This window comes from Aptenodytes forsteri, unplaced genomic scaffold, assembly GCF_000699145.1.
Source record: "Aptenodytes forsteri isolate BGI_AS27 unplaced genomic scaffold, ASM69914v1 Scaffold83, whole genome shotgun sequence".
In the NCBI taxonomy this organism is placed as follows: domain Eukaryota; kingdom Metazoa; phylum Chordata; class Aves; order Sphenisciformes; family Spheniscidae; genus Aptenodytes; species Aptenodytes forsteri.
This window is the reverse complement of record NW_008795371.1, coordinates 4,780,438-4,803,374: the sequence shown is the minus strand read 5'-3', so window position 1 is coordinate 4,803,374 and position 22,937 is coordinate 4,780,438. Positions and strand designations below refer to the sequence as shown.

Below are 22,937 nucleotides of genomic sequence, written 5' to 3'. Positions count from 1 at the left end.
CATTGCATTGGGGTGCACGGGGTGCTGGCAAGCTCTGCATGGCTTTTGCAGCCGTTCGCTGCTGAAAGGGCCCCCCGTGACTTACCGCCACCGCATATCTGGTGACATTGTCCTTCTCGCTGTCCTCAATCACCTTCTCCAGGTCTGGGCTGTCGTGCGACTCTCCATCTGTGATTACAATCATTACTCTCTTTGCCCCTTTCCGGCCACCTTTTTGAAACGCTTCCGAGCTGCAATTGAAGAGATGCCCTGGGCTGCTCAGCCTCGCCAGGCGGGTCATGGCTCCCACCGCCGCGCGCTCGCCAAAACCGCCGCGGCTGCTGAGACGCGTGCCCCATCGCCCACATTGTAAAGTGCTGAGCAGTGTTTGGTGGGCTGCTAGCCTTTGGGGAGGTGCAATTGGGTGCAGGACTCTCGGGGAAACATTTTAGGACTTTAAAAGGGGATTTTTCCACCGATGGAGCTGACTATTTGCCGGAGAAGAGCCTTTAATTCAGCAAAATGCCCTGAATCTGTAGCAGGAATACTGGTCGGGCTGCAGCAAAAAAGTGCAGGAGCAGGCACTTGTCCCCGATAATGGAGGAGATGGAGCTGTGGGTCGGGGCTGTACTGAGCTCCCGGGTACCCAACGGGGTCTGCAGAAGAGCTACGGTGTCTGGGGCAGATGTGGGGTTGCGTTTGGGGGCTGAGAGCTCAGCTCTGGGTGCTTTCAGAAAGAGGATACATTTTCAGAGTCTGCCTCTGCGCCCTCCTTCTGGTCCAGCTGCAACCGAGGACAGAGCAGTTTTGCAAAGCATCGTTTGTAAACCATCAATTAAGGACTGAGACTTTTCGCAATAGTGTTTTTAGCCTGGCGGTATCCCGTTTTCTAAGCAGCAAGGAAAAGTGAAGGGGGAGAGAGGGAAGAAAAACAAACAGTGATTTTAAACTTGTTATCAGAATGAACAGGAACGGAAGAGATGTTTACCGAGCAAACTCTATCCCATAGGCAGTCCTGGTTTCTGTACCTCCTCTTTGCTCTATGTGACTGGCAGCCGCTACCACATCTTTTACAGACCTGTAGTCATTTAAATGAAACTCGTGGACGACATCTTCTCCGTACTGAACAACTCCGACCTAGGGGTTAAAGGAATATCACAAAGGATGCCAACAACCCACCGCGTAGCGAGGGCCTGCGACACAATGAGCACGCTTTGTCAACCACAGGAAATAACAGCACTCTTAAAAATCAACCACTCTGTCCCCATTTGCTCCAGTTTTCCTTCTATGGGACCACTGATAATGCTCAATTTTATTTCTGTTCTCTGCCAGCTCTCACCCATGCGCAGCCACCCCTGCCCTGCTATAAAGGTTTGGGGTGATGCAGACGTGCTGTGCCCCAGTGCGGACCCACAGCATCTCTAGATGGGACCAAACAGGGGGTTATTTCTGTGAATTGTTGAGGCTATCCCTGCCCAAATCCCTGCCCAAATCAGCCCACGATTACTAATAGGAAGAAGATGGAGAGCTCTTCACAGCTGCAACAAGCTGCCTCAGCACAGGACGATACTTCTATATTTCCATATGATTTCATCCTCCCCATACCCAGTCGGGGTGTGGGGTGCTGCTCTCTCCATAGTTCAGTTAAGGCCATTAATGTGAGTGTTATTTCTATGGCCTCAGCTTTAAAATCTGTTCATTGAAAGTTTATTTTGAAAAAGCGTGGCGCAAAATTACAGCATATTGGCAGAAAAGGGACATTGGAAACGGCCCCGTGAGCATGGCCAGGGGACTCTGCACGACACGGGGGGATGCACAAGTCGTGCAGGGGCTTACTTGTATCTGGCCGGGGCCAATATAAAATTTTTTCAAGATGTTTATCAGGAAGTGCTGAACTTCAACCCAAGGATATATGCTGTTTGATCCATCCAGAACTATGATTATGTCCATGTACGTCTGGCATCCTGTGAAAAATACACAGTGTGTTATTGAAAGACCTTGGCAACGCTTGCAAAGAGGAGATTTATGGCTTCATTTCTCACAGTCAGGTACTTGCTTTTATGATTTGTTTGAAAAAAAATCTTATTTCAATCATTCATAAAGACCTTTGGGCTTCAGCAAGGTAGAGAGAGGCCACAAGCATCCTCTCTGCTGAGAAAAGACTGGATAACTTTCTAAGAATAACACTCAGCGGTATCTTTTTTGATTCAGATTTGGACCTTTATCCGGTCTAATATAGTTGCATACTTCAAAGAGTGGCCCGCTGCAGGCAGGATCCAGCCTCCGTCCCTCCCACCAAGCAATGCTTTACCCCTGAGTCACTCCTCAGCCCTGCCTGTACTTGCCATATAACGCAAGTCGGGCATTTCCTCCCCTTCCCGTTAAATCCTCAGCGACGAGGCAGCCAAAAACCCCGGCGAGGACCCCAGGGCTCAGCCCAGCAGTACGAGCCACGAAGGATTTAGGCAGTTGACTGGTTTCAGCGGTGAAAATTGCTCAGTGTCATCTCTCTGTCTTGCTTATATTTTATAACATTATTTAGAAAAGTTGCAGAAAACCAGAAGATGATGAATTTTCCAGTGACAGATATTTATCGGTTGCCCTTTTCACCTACTGTAGGCATTTATGGGTTAGAACATCCATGGACTGGAGTCCTCCATCACTGTGGTCCTCAGCTGCACTCTACCATCTCGATCCCCCACTCACCCCGGGACCAGGGAGAGGAGCCGACCCTCTGCGTCCCACTCGCTGAATGGTAACACTCTGCTTGTTAATCACCCTCTCTAAAAAATCCAATTACCCCTTGCAGCGAGGGCTAAAAGCATCTTCTGGCCATGAAAAGGGAAGCAACATTGAGAATTTGGTGGTGGGCTCTTCCTTTACTGCCTCTGCCTCCCGAAAGTCCCATTTTCCTGTGCTCTGCTCTATGCTGTGAGAATCAATCAACACCAAAGGGTGATGGAGCTGGGGCATCGCATCCCACACCCGGCTGGGGCGAGGAGCTTCTGGGAGCCCCAGTGGTGCAGGACAGGCTTCTGCAATTTCTTACCACCTACAGGAAAGCCAGGAAGCTTATTTAATATCTCAAAATAAAATCATGTATCCAAATTTACAAAGTTGGGCCAAAATATTTAGCTTTCAGTCAATGAGCTCTTTGTTTTGTGTGGCCAAGGTCTGAATTCTTTCCTTATTTGCCTTCCTAGCTGTGCTGATAAAATATTCTGGATACTTTTATTTCTGGTTTTGGAAGAATAAGGTGTTTTTTGTCTTCCTAGGGTGTCAGTCAAAAGGAAAATGTTTACCAGATGTCTGTGTACGTAACCCCCTTTGAATCACTTCCCTGCAACCATTTCCTCTGCTCTCTTGCCTTCGCTTAAAAACTGACATCGCTTTGTTTTCTCAATGGGACTGAAGCGATTAGAGAACAGAAATTCCCTCTGACTTCAAAGGCGGGGTTAGAGCTGCAGGGCAGATTGTTTCTCGTACTCTGGAGAGCCGGAGCAACCGTCTTGGAGAACCTGAAGTTGGAGTTGACCCGGGAGCACATGCCGGTGGTGTAGTAGGAGCTCCCGCACTCGTGGGACCAGAGAGGGCTGCAGGCCTGGGGGAAAAAAATCAAACATCAGGGATGGGTTTAAAACTGCCACTTTTTAGTTGCTGCTTTGCAAGGCTGTCCTCTCCTTTGGCATCATTTTCCCCATGGAAGGTGAGGTTTCTGAGCCCCACGGTGCATGCAGCATATATATAAATACACAAAGAGGCGTATTTGCATGCCTTTACATGCTTATGTACATGCATCTGGTTTTGCATGCCTTTGCGTGCTGTTGTACGTGCACCTTGCAGCGGCCTCCCAGCGCAGGGAGGCCAGGCTGTGCTGAAGCCCCCGTTCCTCACCAGAAAGCTGTTGTCCTTGGGGTTGGTAGCCAGGCTGAGGCCGAGGCGCATGTTGTCCTTCCGCTCAGAGACATTGGAGAGCGTTACCCGTCCTTCGGAGAGAGGATGCAGTTAGGGACAGCCTCCAGGCAGGGATGCCAGCCACCCAGCCCATATCCCCGTGTTGCTCCCCAGCATCTCCGGAGCAAGAGGGAACCCAGCTGAATGCCGGAGGAGAGCTGTCTCGGCATGCTTACACTGCAGACTTAGTGCTTTTGCTTTTTTTTGGAAGCAGTTGTCAAAGTAAGAATTAGGTTTTTTCTTAGATGCCACAACCAACAAAGAGAAATGTCTTCTAGGGAAGGAAACCATGAGTCAGAGCCGGCATCTCTTATGTAGTCAGTCTTTAGGAAGAAACCCCTCTGAGCAGCTCTAGCATCTCATCTTTTATTGTCAGGCCAGCAGTGGCTGATTTATCTTTGCGCATTGCTTTCGCTTCCTGTGTCACAGCCCAGAAACCAGGAACGGCCCCCAGGGCAGCCCTGTCTTTCAGTTAATGCTAATATCGTTTAGCTGTGACACAAACGCTGCCTAACCCAGCCTTTCCTCCACTTCAGGGGTCAATGCAGCTCCCTGCGACCCAAGGCGTGCCCTTTGCTGTTTTGCCTGAGAAGCAAACTGAGAAGGAGGAAATTGGGCAATTAATGGTAAAACTGGGGGGTTGGTTTCTTTGCCTGTGGCCTTTGAAAGTTTCTTACTGAGGTTTAAACTGAGGGGAGGCTCAGAAACCGAGATCCACAACCCAGAGCTTGAAGGAGCTCAGCCTGAAGCTGAGCAGCTTCCAACAGCCCCTTGCTTCTCCCCTGCGGGACCAGCCGACTGCAGCCCCGGTTCTCGCCCGCGCGCCCTGACCTTGCTTCAACCTGCTGTCTGCACGCATGCCGCAGCAAAGCCAGAGGAAAAGGGGCTTTAGCACACATTATAAATCCTCCAGGATCCCAGCTGCAGATGCTGACACCCCACTGTCCTGCTCTGGTACCCAGGTATGCTACACCTTGCGACCGCAGCTCTGCGGTGGGGAGCAGGATGCTCCCCGCCAGCTCGTGCATCCACTGCCCGCTCGGCGTGGGAAGGGCAGGGGCAGAGCCCCGGTCCCACGTCAGCTCATGCTTCTCTGTGCTACAGTCATCTCTGCTGCACGCTCGCTGTCAGCTTGGCATCCCCCCAGGGCAGCTCCACGTCTGGTTTTACTCAAATGGCCTCAGTGGATTGTGCTAACTAGACAAGTTAATTGGGAAAAAAATAAAATAGGATGTGCTCATGGAACTGATCTTTTAATGTGAAAAGATTTCCATTTCCAATGGAAAAAAGATTACTTTTTAGCAAAATTCAAATTTATACACACACAAGAGATTTATTTCCTTGAAGAATCTCGATGTTCTCATAGCAAATAACAAAAAAAAGGAAAAAAGAAAACAATGTTAAAAAAATAAAAGATTTGGAGCCAATCAATCAAATATTGCAGATGATCCAAAGTTCCTCCTCTTTTATCAGCTCTGGTAGAAACCCAGGGTAGTTCAGATTCATAATGATGAAAAATAAAGTGAGAACAGCTGCTCCAGTGTTAAAAAATCCCAGATCTTGCCCCCAAACCCCAGCGAAGCTCCTCAGGACCATGAGAAAGTCCCCGGCTCTCACGTCCCCCGCTGAGACAGGGACATGCCCGTCAGGTGTCCCACTTTGGGCAGCAAAGGGGACTTGTCCCCTCTGTGCCTTGCACTGCCCCGACCTGGGGAAGGCATGTCCCGATATCGTGATATTGTGCTGTTGGCACAGTCGGTGCTGGACCAGCACGAGAAACCCCGAGAAAGAGCTCGCTCTCTCCATCCAGCGAGATGGGATTGGGATGTCTGCGGGACTGGGGCACCCCCAGGGTCTCTCCTCCTGTGACGGCAGTGATGGGGCCCGGGGGTTGTGGGGCTGGGTGATAACTCCCCAAATACCAAAGCCGCGGGGGCAGGCTGGATGCTGGGAGCAAAACTTGCCTGCGCCCAGGGAACCTGCTGTGGTGGGCATGTTGTCCAAGCATCCCCCGGAGAGGGAATACAGACACTGCCATGTGCAGTCAGGTATTTGCTAGTGGGACCGTTATCCATTGATAAGTTTATCCTGATCATTTAATAAAACAGTTTAAGCTATATTAAATAAATAACTCTTTTACTTTATTCCAATTTGCTTGATTTTACCCTAACATTGCTTAAAGCTCAGCACCAGGAGTAATGTGAACACCTGAAATAATTCCTTATCTAAAAATCCTACTAAAACATGCAGTCCTCATGCTTTTGGGGACGATCTGGGCAACGCGACAGGGTGCATCTTTACAGACCAAAGCAGTGATAAACAGCACCATGTTGAAAATGCCCAGCTCCCCCTTGCTGCCCCGCGGGTGTGCGGTACCTAGGTTGAGTTTGGTGCAGTTGCTGTGGGTGTCGCTGGTCACCGGGCACTTGTAGACATCTCCTGTCTTCTGCTGGCCGTTGGTTTCATAGGGAGCGCCCACCACCAGCCTGCAGGAAAGAAGGGTCTGTCAGTGCCCAGAGGCTGGGCGGGAGGCAGGGGAGCAAGCCCATGGCCACCGCCGGAGGGGAACCCCTGCCCCGGGAAAAAGGATTCCCCAGCCCAAGCCCCCGGCTCGTGGCTCGGGAGGTGTCAGGAGAGGGTCCCTTGTGCTGGGGGGATGCCATCGTTCCCCTGACCTGACTCGGCGCAAGCAACAAGAGCCTTGTTTTGACTTGCCCTTCCCGTGACAGCAGGCAGCAATAAGCCGGGGATGATGACTCACTGCTGCTTGGAAGTAATGGCCATCAGATGCAACAGGGGCGAATGAATGCCTGGCAGCGAGCGAGGTCTGCAAAACCATCTGGCACCATGGGGAGGAGTGGGGGACCCCCATCACCACCTCAGCTCATGGCTGGCACCGGCACCGAAACCCTCAGCATCCGTCTGAGGTCCCATGGTGGGCACAGCTGGCCCCGGGGAGCGGAGAATGGAGGTGTCCCTTCTCACTGCTGCTTCAGGTAGGAACCTTTTCATGCCAGGATTGTCTTCAGGACTGGGATGTGTAGGAAGGAGTCCTGCCTAGTGATACCCGAAGAAATAGCAAGAAGCTGGTATAGCAGTAACAGGAACTCACACTGAGATCGGTGGGGAATTTTCCGCACTAAAAAGCTGAAAAAGTGAATTTCCAGGAGTTTTGCTCTGACCTGGGGTTGTTCACTTACAAGCAGCCCCGAGTGGTATGTTAGGATCCCCAGCTCCACGGCAAGTGAGGACATTGGGCATCTATCTGTTCTTTAAGAGGAGGAGCTCATAAAACCACATACATCCACCAAGGGTGCAGGCCACTAGTCAGGATGTATCTGGGACATTGCAAGCATTTTTCTCACTTTTTCTTGTGGACTTGACCAGAATAGTACAAAACAGCAAACCAAAGGAGGAGGAGAGCAGGACCTGAGGAATTTGGCCATTCCTTCCAGGCTAGTTCAAAAATACCCCGAACCACGGGTTATTGGCATCTTCTGCTCCCAATGTATTAGCCCCAAAATAAATCTTCTCCATCGCTTTTTTGCTTTCAAAATCCTATCGGTGGATGCAACCGTCCATGTCCGGATCACCAGATAAACAGGACCTCTTTTGTTCTGCGCCGCCCTACCCAGCAGCTGGCAAAGCGACCATCCCCGGCACAGATGTTCCCTGTTAGACCAGAAATGGTATTTTTTTTTAATGCTGCTTCTACAAAGACACTGAAGATTCATTCTTTTATTCCATCACTATAAAATGGAATTGCTCACCAAATTAAAAGCTCCAAAATCTAAGCGGCATTTAAGGATTCTCATGGAAATACTTCCTGTCTTACAGCTTCATTGCTAACGAGGAGAATAATTAGGGGAAAATAATAACCATCCAAAACTGTCCTCAATAGCATCCAGAAGCTCAGGGAAATCTGGTACCTTCTCCCGGACCTGTACAAGGAGTTTGCTCATCTCCTTCTGCCTCTGTCGCACTATTGATGCCCGTTTGCTCATGGTCAGAGACCGGGCAGAGGGGGAAGGTGGAAGATGGGAAATGTAGTGAAAGGGGGGGGGAAAGAAAAAGACCTTGAAGATGAAAAGAAATGAAGGTTAAGACACCTCAGAAATGATGTTCTCATTTCTCTTCCAATAGAAGAGTTTAACATAAACAGGATTTAACATTAACTTCTCAGAGCAGCTCCACCTCGATGTGTCCCCCCACCTCGCAGCAGGAAAATCCCAGCTGGGACTTTTCCATTAATCAATATTCACATATTAATATTATCACACTGCCCATTAACAAATATTCCTGAACACCAGCAGTTATTAGGTTGAAGCACCTCTTTCAAGCCCAAGGCGATGACGAGGGCAAACCACCCATTCCCCCAATTCCCCAGCCCTGCGTCAGGGCTGGAAGCTCAAAGAAAGTCCAAATATTTACAGATGCTGCCATGAATGCAAAGGGGCTGTGAAGCTCATGAAAACAGAATTTTTGTCTCCCAAAGACAATGGCATTGTTTTCCCTTTTTGGTTAAATTTAAGTGATTAATCAGCTGGAGCTGTCAAATTCTCATGGAAACTTGGCAGCTCGGGAAAAGGCTTTTCCAGCTGTTTGAAAGGTGCCGGTTGCAGGGATGCTGTAAGTGTTCCCCGAAGTCGGCTGTCAGAGATGCTGCTCTACTCACCAGCTCACAGGCTGCTTACAAATCTCTTCCTTTACTTTGTGGTTTGTAAAACTGCACTCTAAATGTTTTTTTTTCAAAAAAAAAAAAAGTCCATCCAACTGGAGCATCCTGCTGCAGCGGGGAGCCATCCCCTGCTCCATCCCGGCTCTCCCCCTCCCCACGCACCCTTGGGTCACCCCCGGTCTGCCCCTTCGTGCTCTCTGGAGGGTTGCAATCTCTCCCTGCCCCAGCCACAGCCTGATGCTAAACAAGCAAAGCCCTCTGCAAAGAGCGAAGCGGCAGGCCCTTGCGTCACAGCTTGGCTAATAAACGGAGCTTTAAAAGAAAATAAGAACCAAACAAGCCCGCCCTCGCCTTCCTTTTCATGCGCTCCTTATGGGGAAACAAAAGCAAAAAAAGGGATTAAATGTGAAAAGCGCAGACTGCTCAGAGCAACATGTCTGAGGACATATTTTTAACTTTCATCCTGGGGGGAAAAAAATAAAAAGGAAAACCAGGCTGTTGGTGGAAATACCCGAGGAGCATCTGCTCTGCCTGTGCAAGCAAAGCACCCGTGCTCAGTCCCACTTCCCGGTGCCCTGCCCGGGCTGGGGACGGGACAGCTGTGTCCGTGGCTGCTGGGCAAGTCTCACAGCAAACATTAAAATGATGTGTCAAACTCAATTTGCATTTTTTTGCACTGTTTTACATGATTTTGTTACACATCCACATGAACAGCGTGCACAGCACGACAGGGCAACATAAAACCCGAAATGCTGCCGTGCATCAGTGTCTAAAACAATTAGAGTCACAGCTGCTCGGCACTGATTGAATTATTGGGTATTTTTTTTCCCTTAGTCAAAATATTATCTGGTGAAATTCCCTGTGTCACAGACATTAATTCATGCCAGTTATCTTGGTATTGAACCCAATAAATTATGTTTGGCTGGAGCACATCTCCCGGAAAAACATCCATCCCTGATTTGAAGGCATCAGGCGATGGAGGAGCCAGCATTTTGCTGGGAAATTTGTCGCAGAGTTCAGCACTTAAAAATTCGTGGCCGTTTGGATGTACCTACAGGCTGCTGCACTGAGCCGAAGGGATGTGCCGGTCCCCAGCATCCCCTCCCAGAGGAGTGTACCACCACCAGACCTCCTCCGACACTTCTAGGTCTGGTTCTGCTTCATTTATTTAGTCCCTATTTATCTTCATTTATTATTCTCTAATGCATAAATTTTTAATTTCTGCCTTTTTTCTCTAAAGTGCTGTTGACTTTTACCTGCAATGTCTCCTGCCAGGGCTGTATTAACCAGCATCTTTGCCTGGACGTAGCTCAGTCCCTCGGCCCATATGCAGGATGATCCCACACCACAGAGACCCCTCAGCCTTTTTGCATCCAGCAAATTCCTGACTTTTTAAGGGAATACCCCCCCCGGCACAGCAGGCTCCCTGGGTGCATTGCGGGGAGGTTGCAAAGCTCATTTTGAGACTTAAGATATTTTGATTAAATGGAAAGAAATCAGGAAAGGAAGGTATGTCTAGCTGGTGATCTGGGAATGCAGGGTTTAGGGAGGAATGGAGAAGCAACTATGCTTTTCACAGGATTTTTCAATCAATGGGACACTTAATCTCCTGCAAGGCAAATTCACTTGCAGTTAATTTATTCAAGATGGAACTGAATGAAGAAGTGATTAAGGAGGTTCAGGAAAGGGAGAGTTCAGCTGTGGAAAACTTTAAATGGGATCGGGGCTCCTTGGAGGGAGTGTGACAGAGGAATGGACCTTGAAATGTTTTTCTCCACATTGGCAACAGTGGGGAAAAAATACCTAGTGTGCGTCCAAGGAGAGGCAGAAATGGCGGAGGAGTCAAAGAGATGGCGGCACATGAGGATGTGGGACCTGAAAACGAGTCCTTGGTCTGACAGCAGATTTCTGCGTGGCCTCTAGCAAATCATTTTATCAATCTGTAGTGATTTTTTTTAATCTTTAAATACAAGGCAGCTCCACTGATGAGCACAGGCAATGCAGGGCGGCTCTGCTGATGGTGAGGATCCCATCACCTTGCATGGGCAGCAATGGACGGACTGCTGCTCTGGCCAGTTCTGCTCACCACAAGCAGAGAAAACTCATGTGTTGGTGACCAAGGGCCACCACAAAAACATGTTTGGGACAATCATCTGCGGCCGAGCACCGGGTGACCTCCAACATGGTCTCATAGTGGGAGTTTGAGTTGATGGCTATTGCATTATTAAACCCAGATCCATCCCTTAGCACTGCCCAAAGCCCGGGGAGGTGCAGCAGAGATACCAGAAGACGATGAACGGATTGTTTTGGTCTCTCTAGGAAGCAGTCCCACGGGCCAGGGGCAGCCAGGGAGGGAGCTTGGGGCATCTGGGAGAGGAGCGCAGGCTGGCAGCGAGAAGAGGCATTGGGTCTGGGGGCACCAACAAGCCGTCCTGATGTGCACTGGGTTAACAGCATATTAAATAATATCAATTGGGTACATTCAGAAAGCAGTTTCGAAGAAGCATGGTGCACAAAGCCAGGAGCGATGCAAACCTTTGCTTTCCCACCTGCCAGCAGCAAAAGGTTTCACCCAGCCCAGGAGCTGAGCCCAGGGCATGCGGCAGGGGAGGAGGAGGAAGAGGATGATTACAGCGGGGAAGTATTTGCACCGTCTGCATCAGGTTTCCATTACCCTTGGCGAGGGACAATGTCCCCGGGTGCTGCCACCTGGGAGAGGATGCTCCTCCCGGCCGTGGCTGTTTCATCCACATCCTTCTCTCCTGCGTGGAACATCATCTCATCCCAATCCATTCCTGATCATCTCCAGCCCTAGCACTGCTTCTGTGCTGACGTCCTTCACACAGCTTAGAGGGGTTCTTCTCCAGCACCCAGTTTTGGGCTGACTCATTACCAATGAGCCATTCAAGCTCGTTATTTAGCAGTGGTTGCAGGGGAACGTTACACCCTTTGCAAGACTGTTTTGCCCATTGAATACCTTGTAAATCATCCCTTGGCAGAAGCATTCCCAGTGGAGGCATTAGAGCCTCTCTCTCACTCCCAGGTCTCCCTATGCTCCCCATACTACCCCAATTAATAGGCAACCTAGTAACGACAGAGCAGTTGCAGTGCTCCATCCCCACATTTGGTGAGTTTTAGGGGATTTCTCTCCCAAGATGTAGCGCGTCCTTGCTTTGCAGTTTGGGTCCCACTGACCCTGCAGTGCCCAGTGCAGGCAACCAGGTCCAGACCCTGACCCACTCCTGGAGCTTTGTCCCCACCCCTGTCCCCTCCTGTCCCTTCCTGCTCCTGCATGGGGAGTGCCTGCAGGAGGCTGTCCATCCGCCACCGACGTGCACAAGCACCCTTGGTTGTTGTTTTTATAAAGGCTGATCAATGTTTTCTCTGCTTTATAACAAACCCTCTCATTGCAAAACGAAACATAAACACGACTGTAATTTAACCAGCTGTTCCATGCACCGGGTCGAGCCGGGAATGGATGCTCCTAATTACACAGCCCGTTCCCACAGCACGTCTGCAAACCCCTCCCATGGCCCGGCAGGGCCCGGCGGGCCATCTCCCCCCACGCTGAGCAGCCACGTCACAGGAACAGCCCCGAGGGGACCCGGCACCAGGACACGGAGGCGTGCAGGGTCCGAGCCTGCTGCGCTGCTGCAGCAATTACACAGACATCGCAGTAAGCAAAATTACCGGCACTCTCCTTAAAATAGCAGATGACGGGCGCGTTGCAAAACATGTCTGAGGAACTCGCAGAATATTGTGGTCAGCAGTAATGATACTTTCTTATTTTTCCTGGTGTAATTTTTTCCCTTTTACTTAGGGATATTGTAATAAAGAGGTGTTTACAGGCAAGGCCCGTCAGTGATTCTTGGCCCAGCCGTGGGTTTCCACTGCGGCGTTTGAAGTTACTGGTCGATGCTCTCTGTAGGCTGCATGTGTCCACCAGGACTCGTGCCATCTCTGGCTTTCTTCTGGAGTTTCCAAAGCAAACCCTGATCTGTGACTCTGGTTCTTACCAGGAGTCTCCTGCTTTCCCCAGTCACCCACTATCACCAGCTAACAGTGTTTGGAGGGGTTCCCCTACCCATGCATTGCTGCGTTGGAGGCACCGTTGGGTCACCGGCTTCAATATCACAGCTCCATCCATCTGCTCTTCAGTGCTCTGAGACCACCAATGAGGATGTTTTAAAACCCGTGCACCAGTGCAATGAGGATGTTTTAAAAACACCAAGGAGACAATTTTCCTCTAGGCACCAAGGGCCTGACTGCCAAAGTTCATGCTTGATGGGCTTCCTCTGTTTCTTCCTAAAAATCCTGGTGCACCTCAAAGGGGGAAGCTCACCTGTGTCACAGCAAGCTAAGGTAGTTTTGGGAATGCTGCTCTTGTTGCAGCAGTTTGGAAAGCCCTGGGTAAACCCGCAGGGTTGTGGCAGGGGAAATTTTCAGGCTCTTGCAGTGGGGAATGCAAGATGGAGATGCCGGGGTGCCCGGGAGCCCAGAAGCTGTGGAACAGCTGCTCTCTGCCTGCCAGATTTGTCGTGTAGCCCAAATCCCTATTTCTGCACATGCCTCCCATTGGGTCCCTTGTGGAAAAAAAAATACCGAGTGCAGTTTTGCTTTTTTGCTGGACAGGGTGGCAGACCTTTTCCTTCCTCTTTCAGCCTGACACCAACCATGAAGAGTGTCATCTGAGTGTTGCTGGTGCAGACTGGTTTTGTCTGCAAGGGGACATCCTCTCGTGAGCCCCTCTCTTCCGCAAGTCCTACAGCGAGTAACACGAGATGACATCTATTTTTCTGATTAGACCAAATGCTTTCTAAAAACAAAAAATAAAATAAAATAAAAAAAAAAAATGTAAGGGCCTAACTGGCTGATGCAAACCAACCCCAGAGTCTGTGACAACCATGCTGCTTTATGCCAAGGAAGACCTGCCCCAGGGATGTCAGATGTCCCGTGTCCTTCAAGGTGCCCTGGGAAGGTGCCAGGCAGGGGCAGACCAAACTGCGGAGCAGCCCTGAAGAGCCCAGTGATGTTAATAACAAAGCCTATGTGATTTTCTGGGAAAAAAGACCCCATGTGTGCCAAAAAGGGGACAACCCCTGAACATGGGAGATGGGGTGGGCTGCTACAGCATCCTGCAACCTGCGGCCAGCCTGTGCCTGCAGCCCTGGTGTGGTGGGAGGGAGAGCCAGGAACAGACATTATCCCCGTGCCGGAGGAATGCTTTGCAGTTATGTACCCTTTCACCAAAATAATCCGAGCGCTCGGGTACCGGCCAAACCACAGGAGAATTACAGCCAAGAAAGCCTCTCTCAGTAGTAGGGAAATAGCAAACCCTTTAACTGTTTTTCCAGATCAGCACAATTATAGCTTTAAATCCACCAAGCAGATTTTTCTCTCTTCTCCCTCCTCCTTTTCCCCTTGGCTGCGCTCAGACTGGAAACGTCATGTCTGTGCCTGGAGCAGTCGTGGGGATGGGGGCTCAGGGCTGCCCCCCCCCAGGCACCCTTGGAAGGCAGGGTTAGCCTTGGGGTGCTTGCAAGGATGAGCTCTTGCTGAGGGTGGTGGGGAGCTGTGCACAGGGGGCCAAGTCCTGCACTGAGGCTTCACAGCACCCCTTTGCTGCAAAGTGGGGTCAGGACAGCACAAGACATGAGCTCAGGAAGGAGAGAGCAACTAGAGAGCTCTCTAGAGCATCCAGTGCCCCAAATGCTAGACCTGCAACCCTTGAAGCCCATCCGGGACCCACTCCCCAGCCATGCCACCTTGCCAGCAGCATCAGCGAAGCCCTGGCCTCAGCCAGCTCGGGAATGCTATATTTATTATTTTTACAGCTTCTGAAGGCTAATGGATGTTTATTCCCAGGGCTTTCCTTCCACAGCCAGTTCTTCTCAAGCTTCATTTTTTGCATAGCTGGAAACTTTCAATCCGCAGACACAAGCCGGCATGGGGCAGCGGTCCCAGTGCTCGCTGCATGGAGCATCACGGCTGCTGCCGTCTGCCCCAGGGAGGCACAACCTGTCCCCTTGGCCCCTTTCCCTCTCCTGCTCCTGTACTGGGGTGTCTGGTGGCAATAGAAAGCTGAGGGCAGTGGTTGGCATGTCCTCCTGTGCACATGTAGGAGGAGGGAACGGGTCCTTTTGTCCTTCCTTAGGGAGTGACGCAGCTCCTGCTTATGGGATGATGGGCAGCAATCAGGAAAAGCAATTGGGAAAGGGGAGATGAAAGATGGAGGGAACTTTTTTCCCTTTGTTTACCTGATTTTGGACCTCTAAGAATATTTTCTCCCCAAACTCAAGGCGATTCCAGTTTGTGTTTGCCACAAACATTCATGTGCAGCATGAGGAGAGCGCACATGGGGATGGGAGGTTCCATGTTTGAGGGACATGCGTCCCCTGTGCATTTGTGGAAACTCTTTTCATGTTTGAACACACGCATTTTGCCAAATAAATCCATCCACAGCAACAAACATGCCTGAACTCATGCGAGTGTTGATCTGCTCGAGGGTAGGAAGGCTCTGCAGAGGGACCTGGACAGGCTGGATCGATGGGCCGAGGCCAACTGTATGAGGTTCAACAAGGCCAAGTGCCGGGTCCTGCACTTCGGCCACAACAACCCCATGCAGCGCTACAGGCTTGGGGAAGAGTGGCTGGAAAGCTGCCCAGCAGAGAAGGACCTGGGGGTGCTGGTTGACAGCCGGCTGAACATGAGCCGGCAGTGTGCCCAGGTGGCCAAGAAGGCCAATGGCATCCTGGCCTGTGTCAGAAATAGTGTGGCCAGCAGGAGCAGGGAAGTGATCGTGCCCCTGTACTCGGCACTGGTGAGGCCGCACCTCGAATACTGTGTTCAGTTTCGGGCCCCTCACTACAAGAAGGACGTCGAGGTGCTGGAGCGTGTCCAGAGAAGGGCAACGAGGCTGGTGAGGGGTCTGGAGAACAAGTCTTATGAGGAGCGGCTGAGGGAACTGGGGTTGTTTAGCCTGGAGAAAAGGAGGCTGAGGGGAGACCTCATCGCTCTCTACAACTCCCTGAAAGGAGGTTGTAGCGAGGTGGGGGTCGGTCTCTTCTCCCAAGTAACAAGCGACAGGATTAGAGGAAATGGCCTCAAGTTGCGCCAGGGGAGGTTTAGATTGGACGTGAGGAAAAATTTCTTCACCAAAAGGGTTGTCAAACATTGGAACAAGCTGCCCAGGGAAGCGGTTTGGTCACCATCCCTGGAAGTATTTAAAAGACATGTAGATGTGGTGCTTAGGGACATGGTTTAGTGGTGGACTTGGCAGTGCTAGGTTAACAGTTGGACCTGATGATCTTAAAGGTCTTTTCCAACCTAAATGATTCTATGATTAAATACCCTCAAAATGACATGAACCAAAGTATGACTTGGGGCAGAAGAACAGCTCCAAGCCAAGTCACCCCTTTGGGTCAACACCACGATCATCTCTGCCCTTACAGTAACTCCCTCTCCTTCTACCAAAACTCCTGCCAGGCCACTTTACCCCAAGCACAGCAGCACAGGGAGCTCCCATTTCTCCCAGTTTTCACCCAAGATGCTCGGCCCTGGGGACTGGGGATGCTCAGACCCCGTAACGTCGGGCACTTCTTGCCCTGCCTGCACCAGGAGCACTCTGGGGCAGGGCAGCTGCTGCCTGACTGCTGCTGTCCAAAGCTGCGTTGCACGGTAGGATGTTTCAGTAGCCTGTTGTCATTTTTTCCATTCATGTACTTGGAGAAGGCACTTGGGTTGCACCTCCAGCTTAATGAAAAAGGGAGAGGAAGTGTTGAGAGAGAGGTCTGAAAGCCCGTCGCTGCTTGGGAAGATGGTAAGCAGAGAAAAGCCACCCCATGAATCGATGAGCTTTTTGAGCAGTATATATCTAAGCGTTTTTTTCCCTTGGAGTTTAGTAATCTGAATTCTTTCCTCCCAGATTTTCCACTATCACGGTTGCAGTTACAGCCCCCATGTGCAAATGATCTGGCTCCTTCCCCGAAAAGGAGATAGTCCCAACTAAAAATATATCTACAGAATATAGGTTTGTGTATACACACACATCCAAATATGCCTATACACAGAGAGAGATATATAAATTTATATATATATAAAAGCTGCTTTGAAACCTTTCTAAAACCATCCACACTAGCCAAAAGCAGCATTAAAAGACTCAGACTGAAGGATAGGTGCCAAAGTCCTCAGATTCCACATTTGGTATTTGGCAGCTGGGTCTCTGCACGTTGTTATAACCATTGCTCCTATACGAACCACGCTTCTGAGAGAACCATTTAGTTTCTCTGAGCTCTTCTGCATTTCAGTGGATTTTGTTGAACTCCTCTGGGATGGTATTGAAGGACGCTCGTCTGGCTTCTGCCTTTACCAGCAACTGGGGTTTCATCTTAGCATCTCCATTTCTTCTGCCTCCTGCCAACTCCTGGGGTTGGCTGAGGCTCAACACAATTATTACCCTGCTCTCTCTGTACGTCCTTGGTTTATACTATAGATGTTCTGTTTGTTCAGTCATTTATCCTTTAACCAGATTGAGTCATGGTGGCTTCATTTTTTAACTGTGTACACATATTTAATAGACATTTTATACTACATAATTGCATATTCAAATAGATGCTGTACTTATGTGTATACATACACTCATTCTGTGCAGAGAACATCCATTTTTTTCATGCAGAAGAACTGACAGAAGAGGAAACTACAGCTGTATCCTGCCTGATGTTGGCAGGAGAGATGTGAGAAGGGCCAAAATGAGCCAGAGCTGGTCTTTGCTCCAGTGTCCTGCTGGGAAAGGAGGCAAAATCCTCCCTTTGCTGGTCCCCAGGGAAGCCAGCCCCTGACCACCCTATCAGTGATAGTGGCAGCTCGAAGGCATGAGAAAAAAAAGCATAAGAGCTCCCAAATGGCATGGGAATTGCAGTCCCTCTGCCGGGGTGCAGCCAGGATCATGCCTAAAACAGCATCTATAGCTACAATTGGGCTGAAAATATTTGAAAAATGGGTGTTTTCCACCAATCTCCGCAGGGCCTCTCCCTCAGAGAGCTCACTTGGGGCAGAAATCTCTGCAGAGCGGCAAAACCAGCCCATGCAGGTACTGAACACCCGACGGCTTAGCTACTGCTGTCATCCCCGCCTGGCAGGGAAACCAAACCCCGAGGGCAGGGGGCAATTGCATGGATCCCTCATAAGTGCCTTGGCCAGGACCCCTGCAAGATGGGCTGAGGGATGGGACAGGCTCGGCCGCATCCATGCCCTGCATCTCCTGCCCAGGGGTGGGCGAGGAGGGTCCTTCCTCGGGAGCAAGGCTCAGTTGCGGTCCCAGGAGGGTTTCCCACCACCTGCACCCACGGATGTCATTTTGTCATTTGAGGAGCACGGTGGCACATGGGCACCTTGGAGCAAGGTGCCTGCGTGCCATTCGCACCTGGTTACGCTGCTCTCCTCCAAGGGGAGATTTTTGGCATGGTTTAGGATGAAATGAGATACGGAAAAGGGATATTATCCAGAAGCAGAGGCAGGGGCGAATGCGATGGCAAAGACACTCGGTTCTGGCTCCTTGTTTGCTTCGGAGAACCGTGATCTCTGAACAGCCTTTCCTGGGCTTAGCCCTGACCCAGCAGACACCTCTGTAGGTGTGACTTGAGCCAGAGTCACTTGCAGGGGCCAGTGCAAATACCACCAAATTTTTGGTGTTTTGGATCCATTCCTGATAGAAAATAATTCACAGCAGAGGTCTGTGCAAATGAAGAGCTCATATGCTCTGAAGCATCATATCAACTGCCCTGGAGAGTCTGGTTCCCTTCCCACCATCTCACAGACATGCCTGGTCCCTGCCTGGGAGCAGGTGAGGGATGAAGACACCAGGCTGAGCTGAGATTCCCTTAGAAATTAAGCACACGGTGCTGCCCAGATGTGCTCCAGCATTGCCTGGAGGGAGATGAGGATGGAAGACTTCACGCCAAGCAGAGCAATGTCACCTGTTAACATCAGCATCCCCTGCCCAGGTCTTGAGCAGGGGAGGTTGCAGGAATTTGCTTTTTTGGAACTACTTAACAGCCATGTTTATGCCGTGCTCCGATGGCTTTGGCCATGAGCAGTTGTGCTATCAGGCTGCCCAAAATTCTTTACCCCCCCAAAAAAAAGCATTTCTTTGGGTAAATATCCATGTTCTTAAGTGAAGAAAGGGTGGAGGGCTGTCCCATGCCAGATGTTTCTGGCTTCTGGTTTAAGTGTAAGCTGGCTGGTTGGGAAACAGTCCCATAGCACAGGTTCATGGACAGCGAGGATGAAAAGGATACCAAGAGACCACCCAGTCCCTAACACAGTCCCAGGCAGGGTCAGCTCTAGGAGAAAGCTCCCCAACTGCTGCATGAAAACCTACTTATGGACCACGGGGATGTCCCCCTGCGAGGATGCTCTGGTACCTGGCACAGTCACGCTTCTGGGGAGACTCAGCCCAGCCACAAGCAGCCCTGTGCTTGGTTTTGAGCTGAAGCAGTGGAAAAGCTCATCACAGCCACACAAATGCAAGTCTCTGAACTTCAGAGGGGATACTGGGTGCTAAAATACCTGTTCAGGACCCATCTCTGAGATGGTGCAGCGGCAGCTTCATGGGCTGCAGCCCAGGCAGCCCCCTGCCTTCCCAGCCCATCCAAAAGCACACAGTCCCAGAGCAAAGCTGAACCTTATCCCACCATTCAAAGCTTTATGAATATTAACTCGTGTCTCTGCTGGATGGCAGAACGAAACGGTGACCCAGAGAGTGGAAACATCAGCACAGATTTAACTGCAAGCATCTCCCCAGGATGCAGCTGGGAGCACCAGAGCTGGGATGGCCCCCACAGCCCCGATGCAGCACGGGGGCCGCAGCATCAGCATCACCCCATTAACTGGATGCATAGTACCATTTGGGAAAAGCACACAATCCTTGCGGGAAACAGGGGCCCGGAGCCAGCGGAAAGGCTCACCACAGCATGCCTGGGCGGCTGGTCCCGACCCTCCATTAAACAGAAGGGAAGCGGTGAGCAGGGAGGTTTCAGGCCGTGCTGACGGCAGCTAGGGAGACCAAGGTTAAAACCAAACCTCCCTGCTCCTTGCAGCGAAATGACAGCTCAGCTTGAGGACGCAGGACAGGGTCTGGCCCCACGCCCCCTGCCAGCACCAGCAAAGGTCATGCAAAGGCAGCACAGGTCTGAGTTTTGAATTTCAGGGGTATCCATCTGCATTGATTAGATTTTTGCTTGCTGCTTTAAGCCTAGCTATCATCCACCCATGGGGCAGATCCTTCAACTCCGCAGTAATTGAGTTGCAGGGAATTTCATGGGCTTTTTTTTTCATCATCGCAGCATCCAGATGTGCTCCTGGAGAGCATCAAGGGTCTCCGCCAACATCTGTGTGGGATCCCCCAGCAGGGATTAGCCCTGGCAAGGAGCAAAACCTGCTGTGAAACCCAAAACCTGAGCAAAGCCCATCCAAATCTCATCTTGCAATCCTGACAGACGCAGGCAGGTCTGAGCACTTCTGCAGACCGTGGCTCTTTGGTGGAAACTATATAAAATGGGATGGCCTCGACCTAAAACCCAGATGGGTTTCCAGCGAGTGTCGGAGGCCGAGGGGCCCCAGGGAACCATGAACTTGCCTGGAGCAAAGCCCCATGTGTGGCACCTGCCACCGAGAGGCAGCCGGGCAGGACCCAGAGCACAGCACCCTCCATATACATACACCTACCAAATACAAAATATGCTGTTATCCGCCGCATAAGTCTCCTCTTTTTGAAAGGAAGAGGGTTTCTATTCTCTACTTTGCCCAAGCTGGCTTGGCACCAGCATCACCAAGAGCAAACTTGGTTTCCCTTGGAGCTGGAGCACTGCCCACCCCAAATCAGTAGTTGGATGGAGCTGGAGGAAATAGACAGCATTTTGGGTAGGTTGCTTCAGATCCCCTTCTCTTCAGAGCCTGGCGCAGAGCTCACTTACCATTTCTTCCCCCCGATGTCATGCTGCTGCACTGTGTAGCCAAAATACGCTTCCTTAGAGCCAGCAATGATTTTGGGCCTCTTGGTGTCAACGTTGAAGGTGTCACTGAACCCTAGGGAGAGAAAAGAAGGATTCCTTCAGCCAAGGTGCTGAGATGGTAGGAGAAAACACTTTTTTACTGTGGTCAGAGACTGAACAGGTCACCCCAAGAGGCTGTCAAGCCTCTACCCATGGAGGTATTCAAACCCCAGCTGAACACAGCCCTGGACAACCTGCTCCAGGTGACCCTGCTCAAGCAGGGCTTGGACTAGATTATCTCCAGAGGTGCCTCCAACCTCAAGCATCCTGGGAATACAGCTCCCCCAAAATGCACAACATGCCCCAGGAGAGTCCTAGACAAGACAGGGGTGGTTTTACCCCATCACAGCAGGTCCACAGCTCAGCATTCCCACAGCCAGTCAGGATGGAGAGGAGGCTGCAAGACCCAAAGTAGCCCAGGCCAGGCTCACCTGCAACCTCCCAGTACTCCTCTCTCCAGCACAGAGCCCCCAGGCAGCAGTCAGCCCCAGGGCTGCAGCTTTAAGCAGGTTCATTTAGGGTTTAGAGGCCACAGCTGCACAAGCCCTGGAGGGCAGCCCCCTTCCCCAACCCACCTGCAAAGGGGCTTCAGCCCTGCAGGCACCAATGTACTCCTTGGGGCTGCTGAGCTGGTGCCCACCACTGCTACCAAAGCAAAAGACTGTTTCTGTTTTATTGATAAAGGAAATAGTATTTTTCCTCTAGGCTGCTGTAAGAGTGAATCAGCTGAAGCCAGGGCTGCCAGGATGGGCATGGGGAGGGGAGAGCACCTTTTCCCCTCTGACATCTCCTCAAGCTGCCTGCGATGGGTCATGCTGCTCTGCAATGCTTTGCTCCTCCAGCAGCAGCTGCTCATGGTGGAGATGGCCACCACCATGTCCCCACGCACCCCAGCAGGGACCACGGGCTGGGTGTACATAAGAAATGTGTGGCCATACCAGATGTGCCCGGTCTGGAGCCCATCGCCCAGCCCAGCTGTCTCCATGGACCGACCACCTCCTGCTGTCCCTGAGGGTTTTGCAGTACCAAAGAGCCAAAGTTGGGATTCACTTTTCCCGTGTGAGTGAAAGCCGGTGCCGCTGGGGGGGTTGCTAGGGAGAGACAGCTCTGGAGGGGGATGTCCTCAAGAATGGATGCTCAGACCTGGACGGGGTGATTTTTGGGCTTAGTCTTCTCTGCAAGGCTGCTCTGGAGGGGATGCCCCTTCCTGCAGGACAGCGGGAGCAGGATCCCTGAACCACGGCATCCCAGCTCCGGGGAACCCGGTGCTCACAGCCCGCACAAGTCAACCTTCAAGAGCAATTTTCTTGCCAGGGAGCAAGTCTTGGGGGATTGGTCTGGCAGCTCCTCCCTCTGCCAGGAGCTGGACCCAGCGGCAGGGTGTGCAGACAGGGAGGTCAGATGAGTCTCCCCAGTTCCGGGGCAGCTGGAGATACCCCTTCACCCATCCATGGATGCAGGAGCTGCCCCAAATTGTGTCCACAGCTCCCCTGGGTGCATTCGATGGAGAAATTGGCTGGGGACAAAGACCACCCCTGGGCAGGAGGGAGAAGCACTATCTGTGCCGCGGGGCTCATGCACTGCATTGCCTCTATTACTGGTGGCTGCAAAATGCTGGAGCAACCCATGTCCCGTGTCCCGTGGTCCATGTCCCATAGCCAGCAGATATCAGCCCACAATATCCCAGTCTTTACCCAGAGACACATACATTTTGGCTCAGGCCAGCATCACGTTCAAACCCTCCACGGGTGCAAATGCTGCATGGCTTCTACAGGGAGGTGTTTTTAATTTACGATATTATTTTCCCCATGGGTTTGCTTAAGCATAGAGGGGTATGGCCCAGGTCCCAGCAAGGAGCGACTGCATGGGAGACGGTGCTGCAGGGAAGGATATGCAATAGCCAGGATATCCCGGCTCTTCGTTTGCCTTTGGGCAGAAAGTAGCTGCGGTTGCAAATAAAAGATCCTGGCGTCACTAGTAAGGACGACTTTAAAAGCAGCAGAAGGATCACGTTTGGTATTTATAGGGGTATAAAGGGGTTGTCAACAGGAGAGGCTGGGAATGCCGCTTCCCAGGCAGAAAAATTCAGGATGGAAAGTGTTTTTATAGGTAGGAATGTTAGGGATAAACCTGATTTTTTGCAGTCATAGGAACAAATCTGTAACGTTGGCTCCATAAACAGAGAACTGCGGAGTCTCACCAAGGAGAGCTGAGGTAAGGAGCTTTAAAATCCTACAAAAAGAAATTCTAGAAAGCAGAGGGAAAAAAAAGGAGAC

The 22,937-nt window shown here is 51.0% G+C and overlaps 1 protein-coding gene across 1 annotated transcript in view; it reads right to left on the bottom strand.

Moving 5' to 3' along the window:
* ITGA11 (integrin subunit alpha 11) overlaps nucleotides 1-21,646 on the bottom strand; it is a 41,727-nt gene extending 20,081 nt beyond the window's left edge. The window contains exons 1-9 of the mRNA XM_009280475.1: nucleotides 21,600-21,646; nucleotides 21,093-21,160; nucleotides 20,584-20,695; nucleotides 6,310-6,419; nucleotides 3,874-3,965; nucleotides 3,466-3,580; nucleotides 1,816-1,943; nucleotides 968-1,116; nucleotides 86-230 (exon numbers count right to left, since the gene is read on the bottom strand). Coding sequence (XP_009278750.1) covers nucleotides 86-230; nucleotides 968-1,116; nucleotides 1,816-1,943; nucleotides 3,466-3,580; nucleotides 3,874-3,965; nucleotides 6,310-6,419; nucleotides 20,584-20,695; nucleotides 21,093-21,160; nucleotides 21,600-21,646 — 966 coding nt within the window. The remainder of the gene's footprint in view (nucleotides 1-85; nucleotides 231-967; nucleotides 1,117-1,815; nucleotides 1,944-3,465; nucleotides 3,581-3,873; nucleotides 3,966-6,309; nucleotides 6,420-20,583; nucleotides 20,696-21,092; nucleotides 21,161-21,599) is intronic.
* Between the last annotated feature and the right edge of the window lie 1,291 nt (nucleotides 21,647-22,937).